At 36.0% G+C, this 15,943-nt stretch overlaps 2 protein-coding genes across 5 annotated transcripts; both read right to left on the bottom strand.

Annotated features, from left to right (window-relative positions):
- Nucleotides 1-1,637: 1,637 nt before the first annotated feature.
- On the bottom strand, nucleotides 1,638-6,429 carry LOC117233544 (threonylcarbamoyladenosine tRNA methylthiotransferase). Of its 2 annotated transcripts, none has more exons than XM_033493940.1 (2): nucleotides 5,828-6,429; nucleotides 1,638-3,449 (listed from the first exon to the last, which is right to left on the bottom strand). In XM_033493940.1, the coding sequence occupies exons 1-2, from the start codon at nucleotides 5,980-5,982 to the stop codon at nucleotides 2,225-2,227; spliced, it is 1,380 nt and encodes a 459-aa protein (XP_033349831.1). In that variant the 5' UTR covers nucleotides 5,983-6,429; the 3' UTR covers nucleotides 1,638-2,224. The 2 variants fall into 2 exon arrangements, with proteins under 2 accessions (XP_033349831.1, XP_033349830.1); XM_033493939.1 differs by having other exon boundaries at nucleotides 1,641-3,449; nucleotides 4,478-5,926.
- A 100-nt stretch (nucleotides 6,430-6,529) lies between these two features.
- Nucleotides 6,530-11,598, bottom strand: LOC117233543 (glucose dehydrogenase [FAD, quinone]-like). Of its 3 annotated transcripts, XM_033493936.1 has the most exons (4): nucleotides 11,509-11,598; nucleotides 9,805-10,017; nucleotides 9,027-9,197; nucleotides 6,530-8,379 (listed from the first exon to the last, which is right to left on the bottom strand). In XM_033493936.1, exons 2-4 carry the CDS (start codon nucleotides 9,995-9,997, stop codon nucleotides 6,878-6,880), a joined length of 1,866 nt encoding a protein of 621 aa, XP_033349827.1. In that variant the 5' UTR covers nucleotides 9,998-10,017; nucleotides 11,509-11,598; the 3' UTR covers nucleotides 6,530-6,877. The 3 variants fall into 3 exon arrangements, with proteins under 3 accessions (XP_033349827.1, XP_033349829.1, XP_033349828.1); XM_033493938.1 differs by lacking the exon at nucleotides 9,805-10,017 and having other exon boundaries at nucleotides 11,509-11,593; XM_033493937.1 differs by lacking the exons at nucleotides 9,027-9,197; nucleotides 9,805-10,017; nucleotides 11,509-11,598 and adding an exon at nucleotides 8,815-8,902.
- Nucleotides 11,599-15,943: the final 4,345 nt, after the last annotated feature.

Genomic DNA, 15,943 nt, shown 5'->3' with positions numbered 1-15,943 from the left:
CTGTGCATAAAGCAGCGGAAATTCATATCTTATGCAAAAGACGAGAGTAATCTGATTGTTGTGATGCTGTTTGGAAATCCCAATTTTGAATTTAACAAAAAGGATTTTTACAAATATCTCTTTTATCGTTTCTAGCGGATTACACAGTTTTGCCTGTGAATTTTAATACTCAGGAAATACCTTGATAATAACTCGTTTTAGAATAAGCTTATACTTACGTTTAGTAACAATAAGTTAATATTTTTCGAGTAATAATAATATAGTACTTTAAAAAGCGAAACGTTAGCATCGGGAGGGACGGTACCAAATAAAAGAGCATTGTTAATGCAATAAATTAAGAGGTTTATGTTTCCTTAGCGAACATACTGTTTTACTAAGTGTAACGTATGCTCTTCTTCTTCTTCTTCTTCTTCTTCTTCTTCTCTATACTTATGATTTCTCGAGGATAAATTAACTTGGGGACGCTCAATTTCTTTCCTTTTCTACTATTATAGTTCTGAATGCATCGAGAATAAGTTAAATTATATTCGATATCATTGTTCGACTAGAACATTAATTTGTATACTCGGGTTGTCCTAATAATATTTTGTAAGCCCACTCAGGGCCGGTTCCTGTATTTTGTCAATTCAAATATAGTCAATTAATTATAAACCAGAGTTCTTACTTTTTTAACTGTTAAGCATTTTATTTCAGGAAACGCTTCAAATACTACAGTTTCACCTCCTTTTTCTTGATTTTTCTCCAACACACCCTTTACAAAGTAGAATTCAACAGCAAAGCCATTCTTAATTCGTTGGAAATTCAGACTCGACTGTTTTTATCTTAAATATAACATCGACTGCAAAGTATCGCAAGTGTTCTCGTAAACACGATTTCTTGATAAATACACGTTACCTGTCGAGCGAGAATTTAACCCTTTCGCTACAATGCAATTGAATTTCGGTACACCTCTGCTGTGCACTTGAGCCACAACTTGCTGTTGCTATTTCACAATGCAAAGATGAAAATTAGACAAATTTTATTGTAAAATTTATACGAAATAAGTTTAATTAAGCGCAGTATTTATATAAAATATCGCTATACTAAAAATAAATTCTATCGAACTTTATAACGTAAATCTATTTTATTGCGAAAATAAGAATTGATAACTGATAGTTTATTAGAAAAATCAATTTATTAAATACACACAGATTGTATAAAATTTATAGTATAATTATATTTTGCTGCAAGGATAAAAATCAACGTTGCATATTCACATTATTATTATTATTATTATTATACTGTTATTAATTCATCATTTAATAATATTATTTATTTATTTTATCAGTGATCGTATGAAATCGAATGAATATATCAAATGCTTGTATTATTCGTGACAAAAATATGTACATTCATCTATAATGAATATATTTTTATATTGTAAATTGCAAATATATATGAATCTTATATATGAATTTTATAACTAATAAAAAGAATAAATTACGAGAATATACACATATATACATGCATATGTGCATATGTACTTTATGTAGATAAATTGTTGTTGAAAATATCTCTACCTTTTTGAATCGGTGCATTATTTTGTGGGTGCTGGATATACATGTGTACGTATTCACGAGAAGGTTAAAAAAAATGACTCGGGGCTTCGTTATCTTGATTTATTGGATTCGAACTGTGTTGAATCATCATGTACATAGGAAAATATAGAAAATCTACAATAAAATGCACGGTACACCGGACAGCTCTTGATCAATTTGCAAATAGTAACGTAGTAATACATGAATGTTACTATGCCGTACAAATTAATGGAGAAACTAATGACTAGAAACAGTATTTATGCATTAGCTTCTTATGGAGTCAACAGATTACAAATTTTAATTGTTCATTTTAAAAAGTTTGTTAATGTAAAGATTTGTGTTAGTGTATTTTCTAAAACTTAAATAGACTTGTCGATACAACCATCAATTTTAGATGCGGACTGATTCACGTCGCATCGCGTAGTTTCGGAAAATTACCGGTGGATCGGTAGAGCACCGATTTGTGGCATTTGACGCAGCCCTACGTAGAATTTAACTAATGAACTAAAAATAGTTCAAGTCAATCAGTCGGTCATCTTCCGGTAGAAATTCAAGTTCCAGTCCGTCCCTGATATTAACGCCTGAATCAATAGTAATAATCTTTCTTATAGATTCCGGATTAAAGAATTTAGAGAACAAGAGACTTGCTAAATCATAAAAAACTTCCATAATAGCCTGAGAATGATTGCTAGAAAAATTGCCAGGGCAACTCCTATTCTATATTTCGATGATTTCATCTCCATTGGTATTCCTGATATAGCTCCTTTTGGTAAACATGGTTTTAACGCCGGGGACGTACCTTCTATTATTGGTTCCCCCTTCATAGAATATTTTGTCGTTTCTACGATCTTTACTCTAACTATTTTTCCTAAATATTCTTCCTTTAACGGTAGGAGAACCTGTTCATAAGATTTATTATGTCCGACGTAGTGCTTCCTATCATGGGATATTTCTGTCACTAGCACATCTTGGACGAGTCCTATTCTATCAAAATACGGAGAATAAGATTGAAAAAATTCTGATAACCTTTTGGTTCTGTTTTTCACAATTTGCGTAGGTATTTTCGTCATTCGAGCAGCCGGCGTTCCCGGTCTGGGAAAAAACTGATTGACAAACAAACTCGGGAACTTATACTTTTCGCAAAGTTTCATCGTCTCTTCAAAATCCTGTTCTGTTTCTGTTGGAAAACCGCAAATGATATCCGTCGCTATAGTTAACTCAGGAACACGTTCTCGTAGAAAGTTGACAACTCGCTCGAAATCGGCGCGGGTATACTCTCGCTTCATATCGGCTAACACCTGATCGCTTCCAGATTGCACCGGAATGTGAAGAAAACTGTAGACTTTTGGATGGCTCAGAATTTTGCTCATCTCCTCCAGATACTCCAGGATATATGGTGGATTAGTCATTCCAACGCGAACCCTACATCCATCGGGCACCACTTTCACGAGTGCCCACAGTAATTCGGGCAAACTCGTGCCAATATCTCTACCATAAGTTCCTGTGTCTTCAGAGGTTAACCATAACTCGCAGACGCCTTCGTCGAACGCCTGTATCGCACGCTCAACAATTTCATCGGGAGGATAACTTCCCAGTTCACCTCTCGCATGTTTTGTCTTGCAGTAAGTGCATTGATTTAAACACCCAGTATTTATAGCTATGATTTCGATCAGCGGATTCCTACGAATCTTAGGCAATCTTAAAGAAGCGCCGCCGATCTTTTTACCAGCTTCCTTTTTCTGTTGCAGGAACCGAACGGTATTTCCTTTCAGAGTTTCTTCCACTACTTCTACCACACGATCGATTTGTTGCACGCCGATCATGCTTAATCCTTGTAAGAAAGATGACTTCGGTGCACCTTGTGGTACGCATCTGAAACCAATCTTTTTTCACTATTTCCTCTTTTGAGCCTTTAAACAGAATATAAATTTACTTTCTAAACAAAAGTACCGAAGAACAATACATAAATAAAAAATATACATATATTTTTAAATAATATTCATTGATAATTAATAACATAGTCTGAAAAAATCAACAGCGAATAAAGTTTTATTAGGATTGTTTTTGATTATTTGATTTGAGATCGTATGCTACCTTCTGCTTAGTTTCTGTGTATATTTGAACAAAACAAAGTATAATATTCGGCCAGTAAATTTTGTAGTCAAAATAAATTTTAATCTAGATTAACTGAATTATCTTTAAAGTTTTATATTTGCCCAGCTCTCATGTTACCTCGTTAAAACATATGTCATATTTCATTAACTTTTATTAACCTAACGTATAATCTTATATATATGTAAAAATAAATCATATAAAATTAAAATATTAATCTTAATTAATTGCAAGTAATCAACGAATATGGAACTAGGCAATATTTGAATTGCTAGATTTAGCGTATGAAATACCATATGAATTTCTTGTATTTTTGATTACAGAGGACAGTGAATTTGAAGAGAAGAACAAGCTGACGATCCCTTTAATTTACCTGAAATTTTATTATCTGAGCTATATAGATTTACTTCCAAATGTTACATTAATTTTAACATATTTCAACCAATTGAAAAATATTACATGTATACAAGTAAAGAAGTTGTTAAACTCTTTTAAGTTTCTTGCATGTGAAAAACAACTATGGATAAAATATTTTTAATCTTACCGATACTGATATAAAATAATCTTTGTTTCTTATATTTTCATAGCGATTTGCAAAAGTTCATAAAAGTAGATTAAGCAGTATTAAGTATAAATAACATATTTCAAATTCGCTATATTTCATTATAACTCTAATTCTTTCCCATTTACCTACTGATAATTACCCTTGTAATAAGTAGTGAAAATAAATAAATTTTGCAATATGGTAAAAAGAACTACGTTCATTAGGTACAAAGAAGTTTCCATACCCGGCAACTACAACATGTTTTCCCATCTTTCTTCCAGCTTCGATTTCATTCCTGAAATGATCCTCTGCTGGACTTTTTACTGTACAAGAGTTTAAGAGCCACAGATCTGCTTCATATTTATTTTCCGTTAATTTGTAACCATAAGCAGCAAGTTGACCTGCCATATATTCACTGTCAGAATTATTATGAGTACAACCCCATGTCTTTGTATAAATTGTCTGTGTTCCTGGCACAATACTATCGAAAATAGGAGGTTCTGGTACATCTTCAGTTACTTGTTTACGTTTAGAACGAACAGTAACATTTTTCCTTGCACTATATCGTTCCTTTGGTGTAATATCTTGCGATGATATTAAATCTTCTATATCTTCAATGATATCTTGACACGGAGCTAGCATTTTTTTACAGAAATCGAGTCATTCAAGGCATTTATAGGTTATTCTGGCACGTTAATAATTTGACATCTAGATTAGTTTGTTCGAATGTTATTCATTGTCCCAATATGATAAAATATGATAAAATAAATAATAAAACAACTCATAGAACAAAAAAGGAATACACTTCATAAAAATCTACTAACTATTATACATATAGGTTATATTTTACAATTTTATGTCAACACGTGAGAATGTTGGAAGTTTTCTTAATGACATCTAACGATGTACTTTTGTATTACTCTCAGCGTTACCGATTGATACAGCATGGAATAAGATTACACCGCTTATAATGATTGGAATTGAAACTAAATAGTAACATAAAATTACAAATAGAGTATAAAAGAGAATATCGTATAATCGTAAACGAAACTGTGTACGCACAGTAGCAGATCAATCTTTACGGTAACCCAAATTATTCGATAAATAAACGTTTCTATAAAAAAATATTACAAGCGAGTTGAGGTTAGTCACGTTAGACGTTTACAGCACGTTCTGTAGACTTGGAAATGCCGAGTTCGCGTAGTTTCGTTTCGACAGTCGCCCACATGATCCATAATTGTGCAAAGTATACTCGAATATACTAGGCAACGCAGTCGCAAAACGTAAGGACCTAATTTATGGCAGCCTCAACTGTTGACGCTTTCTCTTCCCTTCCCACAGTCGAGGTTGAAGAAGCCCAGAAGACAGAGATGTTCCAGACGTTCGAACTTCACATTTTCTTACATTTCCTTTATTTTTTACTCACGAAAATTTAAGCTTCTTAAATAATTATATAATTATTATTACATAATTGAATACGTATTTAATGCAAGAAGTTGCCTTTATTCTTTGAAAATTACAAATACACTTTGCGTCTGTGACAGCCTATGGGTCAGTATTGATCGCTCAAAACCAACTCAAATCTATCCCTTACCTTCTGTTTGTAGTATGTATAAACGAGAATTGGACGAGCTTAAATGCCCCGTGCACAACTGCGTATGCAAAACTGTAAGAAAATATTGCGTTTGGCCTTGGCTTAGCTTTCTCAACCCCGCCATCGCGAAGCGGCTGGCAATGCTTGCGTAACATAGGAACAAATTAATTATACAAATAATAGGCGGAAGAATAATCGATATTATTCGACGAAATAGAAGAACCGTTACTGCTTCACGCAAGCGGATTGATAACGTTAACTCGAAACCTAACCCCAATACATTGATGATATTCATTTTTAATCGCGATAGAATAGATATTTCTTACAGCTTCGCATATGTAGTTGTGCACGAATCTTTACTCAAGCTCGGTGAATTCTCGTTTATACATGTTATATAAACGAAAGATAAGAACTAGGTTTCGGTTGGATCATTGCTATTATATCTGTCCGCTGAAAGGCAGTCGGTAACCAATATTAACGCGTACGCTGTTGCGGACGCACAATGATGGGCAGAATTCATTGTTGTGGTATCGATAACGTTTTGCAGATATCTTGGAAACTATGGAAATTCATATGTCTTTGTTTGTTCGAATATCCGCGTTTATCTATTCCAGTTGATCAATTCCAGTTCAAAGAGCACCGAGAGAAGTCGCGAAAGAGTAAATCGAAACCATTTCGTTCAATCTTTCCTGTTTATCGGTATCTCTGTTCTATGTGTTACGTCACGTGCATTATCCTGATTGATTTTATTTGTAAAAGCCGTGCGTATCGTGCCAAGCCTTAAGACAATAGTTACATTACGATCCTATGTATCCTCTTACTGGAGGTCGCAATACCGAATCGGTCGAAAAAATGCGTCTTGTAAACTAGCTCCCTTCTTAACAGTTACATTACTCGATGTTCATTTAATAAAACATGACTACATATTCTGGCTCGTACTCCACTGTACGTAAAACGCAATGAAAATTTATTTTGAGTTTGAAATTATAAGTTTCTATTATATAATATAGTACTAGCATTCGCTTTGAATTAATTTACAAAAACAGCCATTCATTTTGACGTCCGTTCCCCCAACCATTCCGCTTTCACCATATCGGAACCCTTCTCTGCGATCATGATAATCGGCGCATTGGTATTACCGCTAACTATATTTGGCATAATTGAGCCGTCTATGACTCGAAGTCCAGTAACTCCGTAAACTCGAAGCCGAGGATCTACCACAGCTTTTGGATCCGAACTAGGCCCCATCTTGCAAGTACCCACGGGATGATATAGAGTCATCGAATAGAATCTGATCATGCACTCCCAGTATGGATCGCTATACATCGGAATATGCTTGCAACCAGGAAATGGTTTTGGATTCGTTTCGCTCCCGTAACGTCTAAACGAAGCAGTTTTACTCATCTCGAACACAAACTTAACTCCTTCGATCAGTGTCGCCATATCTTCCGGTTCTTCAAAATGATTCGCATAAATCAATGGATGATCGAAAGGATCGTTGCTCCGAAGTTTGATAACTCCTTTGCTTTTCGGTCTTAAAAGCGTAGGAAGGACGCCCCACACGTCCTTATCGTTAAGCTCCCCGTATACGGCGTCATAGAATTCTTTGGTCAGTCCATGAACCTTTCTAATATGCCTACCGTTGTCGGAGTTTGTCCCCCCTGCCGAAAAATGCAGTTGTATGTCTGGAAAATCGTCGGAAGTATTCGCATATTTGGTATTAACGAAAGCTAGTCCTTCGATACCGCCTAAACCGGTCAAAGGACCGTCTCCGTATAATACGTATTCTAGGACATTGCGAATATCATACATCCTGCTCTCTATCAGTGAAATTTCTTCATTCACCAAGAACGTAATGCCCCCCGCAACTATATGATCTTGAAGATTATGACCCACTTTTAAATCCTGAATCACTGGTATGCCGTGTTCTGATAGGTGTTCTTCAGGTCCTATTCCCGACAACATCAGCAACTGAGGGCTATTGATAGCTCCCCCGGAAACGATCACTTCCTTGTCGGCACGAATCCGTAACGTTTCCCCGTCTCTAACAAACTCTACGCCGTAAACCCTCTTCGACGACGGCTCTATTAAAATTTTGGTAACATGCGCTTCCATAGCGACGTGTAAATTCTTGCGATTCCTTGCCGGCCGCAGGAAGGCCTTCGCTGTGGAGCACCGGCTTCCATGTCTAATGGTCCCCTGAGGAATCATAAAGCCAGTGTGTCGTTCTCCGTTGATGTCTCTATTCTCATAACCCATTTCTTGGCCAGCTCGAATGAACGCATCGGCCAGGGGAGTGTGCCATGGTGATTCTTGGACAGTTAAATAACCCCCGGTCGAATGATACGGTGTCTCAGTGTAGAAGTGATTTTGATTGTCTTCCGATTTCTTGAAATAACCGAGGACATTCTCGTAGGACCATCCCGGATTGCCCAATTGTTCCCAAATGTCGTAATCTTTTCTATTACCACGGACATAGAGCATGTAGTTTATCGCGCTGCTGCCCCCGATCACTTTGCCACGTGGCCAGAAGCAACGACCCTCCTTCATCGCTGTGGGCATAATTTAAGGCACGGTAAAGTGAAACGAAGTATTCGTAACTCAATACTGATGTTGGTTGGTTATTGATTCGTGTTTATATTCTTTTGGGTTCGACTTCATAGATTCATTTCCCGACTTTGACCATTCGATCAACATTAGACCTACTTAATTGTACCTAAACGTTCTATACACGTATATACTCGTAAATCGATATAATTCGAACGATATTAATGAAGATAAATAGATCCATATATTCATATATCTATCTATTTAGATAAAAACCAGTATTAATTTTGTCAAAAATACCTGCATGTTTTTAGTAGTTGTGAAAAAGAAAAACTCAGATCCGTTATCTTGACGCGTTTGTTAGTCCCAGTGTTAATATTCGTTAGGATTGAAAGGTGATGATGTGCCAATGTTCTAGAAAGTTCCACTTATTCACTTACTTTATTTATTCGCGTTGCCATAGATTGCATTTTATGATCCTTTGCAAGCGTGACATGCTTTCTTGTATGCTCCTCCACCTTTAATTTACTTTTCCCAACGTAAAAAATAGTGCGTTAGATATGGATGATTATGAATGGGGATGCAGCATTGTTTTTCTAATTAAATACTTGTCATTATCATAACGAGGTATTGCCTATTAGATATTATTTACCCCGACAGAAATTTTCATTGGTCTCCACTTTGTATTTCCAATCGATTTCGGCGAGCTGCAGATTAGCAGCAAGAATAGGAACATCATATAGAGCATTTCCATCGCCACCTGCTTCCAGGAGGAGTACGTTCCAATCTTCTACCTCAGATAAGCGACTCGCGATCACGGCTCCTGTAATCACGTACATCGATATGACACTATAGAACGTACGCAAGAAGACTTAATATCCTCAAACATCAAAACATAAACTAAACGTTACAAATGTTTAAATCAAATATTTACAGTTCAACTTTGAAACATCGAGAAAGAGAGAAAATTTGTCGAAATTTCGAAACGGAATTAACGCGATTAACTTAAAAAAATGTTTAGAAGATAAACATCGAATATGCATGAAATAGGAAAGTGCAGAAAAGCTACTTGCCCTCCCAAAAAATTGTTCGAAATGGCGAGTTTTACAACATATCCAAAACCCATCGAAATCGGGCAGTAGATAGCTTTTCCGTAGTTTCACCATGCGAAGGAAGTAAGTTAAAATTTCGTCTTTAACACATAGAACAACGTATAACTTTAATATAACATTAATACGGATGGTGTCGTTAAACGTAGTCTGCATTGGTAAAAGATCGAGGTGCGCGATTTGTTAGATTTTTGTGTCAGTTGATCGTATGAGTAACAACGCGCTATTCCGCGTACGCAAACACACAGGTGCGTTTGTCGTTGTCACATTTTTATCAGATTTTATGACGGAACATTGTATCGATATCACGAAAGAACATACCTGCAGAACCACCGCCCACGACTATGAAATCATAAGACGACATTAACGATTTGGTAGGAATATTCGTCGTAGAGTAAGGACCAATCGAATACATGATATATAGTAATATGCTTATCAGCATTGACAACACCGACGCGATCGGTTCTGATTTCATCCCTCCGAAAATAATATGTCTGACATCCATTTTATACATCTCCAATTTCCTTTATCAATCTGTAATATTAAATTTTGTAAGAATCGTTCTCCTGCAGTTAATCGAAATATCGCCCATGCAGCAGTTTGATACAGGGATTGCGTGGTGTTAAAATTTCCAACTTTGAAGGTAAATACCTCCATTTCGACAAAGCAAGCTGAGTCTTTTAAAAATCGAATCATGTATGGATAATATACTAGATAACGTGCCCTACAAATTTTACAAAGATTGTAAGAAAATCAATCTACACCTCCTTGACGATTTTCACGCGTATACACGGGTATCACGGTTCTATTTAGCTTATTTCTTCTCCGAAATTATTTCTCCTTTAAATCTGTACTTGACAAAACTATTATCCACCTATATTTGTTTAAAAAGTAAAACTAATTTAATTTCTGCTCGCAATGGTTCTAGAAGGAAACGTAATTCCTTCACTTGAATAAAGCCTTGCGTCATAACGAACAATTGAATATCATCTGCATAATTCATAAACATCTGCATTCAACTGTTTAAGCATTCACTATTCTTGAATATCATAATAATTAAACCTTCGATCGATCGTATTACTTTTTTCACGCCAATTTATCTCGAACGATATATCTTTTAAATTATTTATTTATTCTATTTATTTTATTTATTTATCGACACCTCATTTGTCCTTTCGGACGCCTAGGGGCTTTTTATTTTAACGAAAAGCAACAATTGATATCAGACATTGGCGTATCGAAAACAAAGACTATATATTCTGTCTGTATATTGTTAACACTGTTATAAAACGTGAAGGCAAAAGAAGCGTGAAGCTAGACAAATGAAAAAAGTGATTTAGTTCAAACGCTGAGCGAATGAATCAGTAGAGCGTGCCACTGTAGTAGCGCATCGTAATATAATATAACATCCGCGAAAGCCACTATAGTGGCGCATCGTACCTAAGAGGTTGAATCTACTTTTCTTTGACAAGTAGTAGCACAATAAATATTTTTTTGGTAATTATCCAGAAAGTGGTACACCTCGAAACATGTTTCGATAATCTCGAAACATGTTGTCAAAGCCAACATTTTGAACAACTTCTTCCGGTACATGTTACTGTCGGTCAGCCATAGTTTCCGAGATACTCGTAAAATAGCTTAATTAAATTTCGGTTATGATTACACATAAACCTGGAGCAGGTGACCACATGTCGTTTACATGGCCTAACCTATACTTGAGACTCAATGACGAAAGAGAGAAGCAGTTTTAATATCGAACAAATAGAAAAGAGGAACGAATGGGTTGTAGCTTGGGGTAGATTAATAACCGCTTACCCGAATAATCACCTTCTTTTGCTTATACAACATGATGGTGGAATAAAAAGTTATTTGGAATAGTGGTGACACGCTCACAAATGGATGATAAAACCACGGGATATCAGTAAACTCGTAACGTACGTGTGAGGATTATTTCTTAGGTAGTAGAAGATCGGAGATGAGTGAAAAATCAATTAGCGAAAATACGGAAATTTAGAAAGTACATACATGGATTAAACACCAAACTTATGAGAGGACACCGATGCTACGGCACAGCAAAGCGACGAATGCTTTCTTAGTGGCGATCGTTTTAACACTGAATTCCGCATACCTAACTATCGTTTATCCAATATCGGATATTGCATAATACATAAAGTACATATGTGTATGTCTTATTTAAGATACGGCGATACGGTTAACGTATATCGATCGTCGGTATATTTCGGATTGCAACGGTCGCAGAAAGATTTGGATTCTTTGCAAAAAATATTGCCCGGTAAGTAGTTGACGATGACTTTCCTTTTCTCTTGCTAACCACCCTGTCAGCAAGACGACGCGACGTTCCCACAAGTAACACATTACATACTTCGTTGTACGCTATTGGTTTAAAATTTTAAAGCCGGCAAAATCTGTAAAATTCATCGGACAAAATCTAAGTTTCCATAATTAATACGTTGGAAATATTTCGTATTAAAATTATTCGGTTAAATATGCGCTAAGGCAACTAAAATAATATACCAACTGCAAATAACTGCAAATAACTGTAAATATCGCTCGTAAGTGTACAGGCTGAGTCAATAAGAACTATTAACTATTGGGTTGGCAACTAAGTGATTGCGGATTTTGTCATTAAGTGGTATTGACAAACTATACGATCACTTAGTTGCCAGCCCAATGAAATAACTCGTTACTTGATGGATGTATTAAAAAAATGAATCATGTTGCATTTCAAAAGACCCATCGGATTGGTGAAATTCGATGTCTTGTCTATATTCGATATCTTTTGAGATATCAGCCTAATCATTGAGTATTTTCAAGGTCAACGCCCTTTTGGTATATATAAAACTATAGAAAAAGGACTGCAATACTGATTCTGCTGATTTTTGGATATGTTATGGAGAAAAGGTAGCGAGTATAACGCACTTTACGCGAGGCCTGGGACGAAAGTCGCGGTTCAAAAGTTACGAGAGAAAAAAGAATTGAATACGTTATATTACATTTAATTTAATAAGTCCTCTCTCTTATACGATGTTGACCACATTTTCAGCAGTAATTCAGTGTTTACATTTTTCACTTTCGATCTTTATTTTTGCTTGGTCTCTAATATCATATTGTACTTTCAGTGTGATGCCGTTATTCGTTCTTAGTATATCTTCAGACACTTGTGCGATTATACGTGCCTCAAGCGTAATGCGTTTATACGAATTTTCCTCAATTACTAACGATTAATTAACGAGACAAATTCTTTGACTTTCTAATCAAAAAAGGGTAATTCCGATAATAAACAGTAACCATATAAATTGTTTTCGAGGTGGAAATTCTGTGTAGAATTATCTTCCTTTCTCTTAATGCGAGGGACATCTTCGAAAAATACTCCACAGTCCCTGAGAGAAAGAGAGAGAGAGAGAGAGAGAGAGAGAGAGATACTCTATATTGTAGACAATATTACGCAGAATAATGTGTAAATAGTTCAAGTTGATCGCATGAAGAGAGTTTCGCTGATCTACCGAGTACAAAGGTGACCAGTACTTCTGCTCGGAAGTTTCAATATCTGCGATCACATTGACGTCAGACTACGCATTGATTCTAGACCATCGTTTGGGAAAACCGTGTTCATTTATAACAAAACATCCGGTCACAATTTCCTCTAATAATATGCTGTTTCATAAAGACTCATAGAAACTCCAATTGTTTTCTATAGGGGGAGGGAAGCCTTTTCTTGAAACAAACATTCATCAAGTCAAGAACTTTATAAAAAAATCATTTCAAGGATGAGAGGAAAACGAAAAAGAACTTATTCGCAATTACTTATAAAATGAAAAATGAAAATTCGATTTTCTTTATTTTCTATATATTCAAGATGCTAAACATAGATACCTAATATTTATATTAAAAAGAAAGATTTAGATTGTTGTGCCGTTCAAAATATTGACTGCATTCTATTAAGTATACAGAGTGTCCCATTAATTATCGTGTACAATCCAATTCAACAAAATTCGTACATGTTTGAACATTTGAAGATACACGCGTACTAGATAAATTTTCGAATTGTGTCGCACTGACATCTAGGGATCGAGTTACGTTATTGCCCGACAAGCAGTGTTTTAGTTCTCGTTTCTATTCCTCAATGATCTATTTAACCATCCCGGGATATATATTATATGTCTTATTTAGTAAAAGTGCTGGGGCACTACTACATACCTACGCATATTCCAATTCTACGAATTAACATATCACCTTCATATTTGATTTGTCGTTGTCCGTAGCTTAGCACGATCGATTCATACAAGAAATTATAATAAATTCTAAATGGAAAAAGGTCGGATCAAAGTTAACTATTTTTCATATTTTTCCGCATTATTTGCGTTCTTTAAATTTTCTTTTGCATCCTTAAATTTCACACGAATGCATAAATATCCGTAATCAAGTTATCACAAACTGAATCAATTTGGTGAGATGAATATGCCACATAAGTATATATTTCTACATCACATATGCGTCATATACTTGTGCGGATGTTCTTAAACATGAATATGCAAGGCATGTATACGTTATGTAAAATAGAAAATGCATTTTCATGTAGGTTTCTTCCTTCTCTCTCTCTCTCTCTTTCCCCCTCTCTCCCCCTCCCTCCCTCCCTCCCGCCCTCTCTCTCTCTCTCTCTCTCTTATGTATTGAGGAGTTTATTATATCGAGGCTTACGCCTATTACAATTACAATCTTTTCTAACGTTTGTTCGTGCACGTTTGATACATTTTGTTGCTATCTTAATTTATCCCTTAATATAGTTATAGCCTAATTCAGTATATATGTATCTTCTACATTGTATTGCGTTATTCTAACTAAGGCGTTTGTATATATGCTTCTATATTATGATATCGTACGCGGATATTTTCTTATTGATAATTCCCTGGTTGTGTGTGTGTCTCAGTTTCATGCTGCTCCCATCTTTACGCTTCCCTTTATGAACTATCAACTATGCTGTTTTTATTCAGCAGTAACTCTCGCAATCTGCGAAGCCTGCGCTCTTCCACTCACAATCAGTTCCCTTGGGATACCTTCGGTAAGTCTGGACTCCTGATAAGTTACCGCCTATTCCTTTTCTTCCCTCGAAGATGGCCTCGGGGGAATTCATTCGGGCGAAACACGTATTTGAATTACGAAAGTGTGTGGATCATTGACCGCCTTATAGCAAGTATTTGGGGAAATCGATTCGGAACGATAAAATAAACGCACGGATTACTCGAGTTATATTCGGTATTCGAGGGTGAATTTTAATGAAATCTATACAAATAATTCACTGTACGATCAATTTCATCTTATCATTTTGTATATACCACTTCGGGCTATGATATCAACTAATTGAATTATTTTTGATAAAAGGACTTGATCGCGGAACGCAAGTCAACAAACAGAGTTATTTAGTGAAAACCTCCGTCTACGTTGTTACCCTGTGATATGGGCGCGCAATGCGACGTCACCTAGCTCGACGAGAGTATTCCACCTCCACAGAAGATCCCGAGGGAATCAAAAGGAGTCCGGTCGTTAAAGAGGCATTCTGAATCTTCTCCTGACCGCCTGATACGGTAGTCCCGGATTTTCGCGCAAATCGGAAGTTTTTTCAGTGGTTAATCTGGTTGCCATTCGATTGCAGACCCCTTAAGCTCAACTGGCCTATTTCCCAATAGCTCTGGATAAAAGCGTGAACAATCGAGTTAATTACATAAGATGCGAGAACTTTCTGACAGAAAAATGAAATTCCATCGATGATACGGTTTATCGATTCAACGATTCAACGGAGTTATCGAGTGATTGAGCGAGTGATTTTCAACTTTAGTTTCTCATTATCTTTCTATCGTATCGTCTCTCTCTCTCTCTCTCACACGCGCGCGCGTGTTCACGCATACACACACTCTCTCTCTCTCTCTCTCTCATCTTTCACCGCGTCAATTATGTCGATCCGTTGCGACAAAGTATTCACATCGACCTCGATGCACCTTGTTATAAACAGGTAGGCATGTAGCAAGTGGAGCGCATCGTGTGTGACCTATGTCAGTATTGTACTGACACAGAAACATATATATCGACGTTGCGTCACGTCGCGCCGATATCATCCATTTCTCGATAGTAATACGAATTTCCTTTGAATAAGGCTACCCGCGTTAACACGTTTACTGCATGATTGCGTTTTCATGTTATACTTTGTGCCAACAAACGGTCCTCGTTTGAAATCTATTCTTATATACAGAACTTGCAATTTTGTAAATATATTTGACGTGAAACAATATGGAATATTTTCCGAAACATTTCGTGATTTTTAATGGAATTCGTAAAAAATTAATAAAGGCTCCGTTATAAAGGCTTAATAAAATTAATCCAGGCTCCGTGGTAGCTATGGGGACAACAAGTAGGAGGTCATGTTATACATCAATGGATCGAAATC

Source organism: Bombus vosnesenskii, unplaced genomic scaffold (assembly GCF_011952255.1).
Source record: "Bombus vosnesenskii isolate JDL3184/JDL3185 unplaced genomic scaffold, Bvos_JDL3184-5_v1.1 scf7180000013297, whole genome shotgun sequence".
Taxonomy (NCBI): Eukaryota; Metazoa; Arthropoda; class Insecta; order Hymenoptera; family Apidae; genus Bombus; species Bombus vosnesenskii.
This window is presented reverse-complemented; position numbering and strand designations above follow the sequence as displayed.

Coding starts and splice junctions, on each gene's coding strand:
- LOC117233544 (XM_033493939.1), bottom strand. CDS start 4,875: ATGCTAGCTCCGTGTCAAGATATCATTGAAGATATAGAAGATTTAATA. Junction 3,450..4,477: donor AAACATGTTGTAGTTGCCGG/GTATGGAAACTT, acceptor GATTGGTTTCAG/ATGCGTACCACAAGGTGCAC.
- LOC117233543 (XM_033493936.1), bottom strand. CDS start 9,997: ATGTATAAAATGGATGTCAGACATATTATTTTCGGAGGGATGAAATCA. Junction 9,198..9,804: donor CGTGGGCGGTGGTTCTGCAG/GTATGTTCTTTC, acceptor ACGTGATTACAG/GAGCCGTGATCGCGAGTCGC. Junction 8,380..9,026: donor CAATGAAAATTTCTGTCGGG/GTAAATAATATC, acceptor TTATGCCCACAG/CGATGAAGGAGGGTCGTTGC.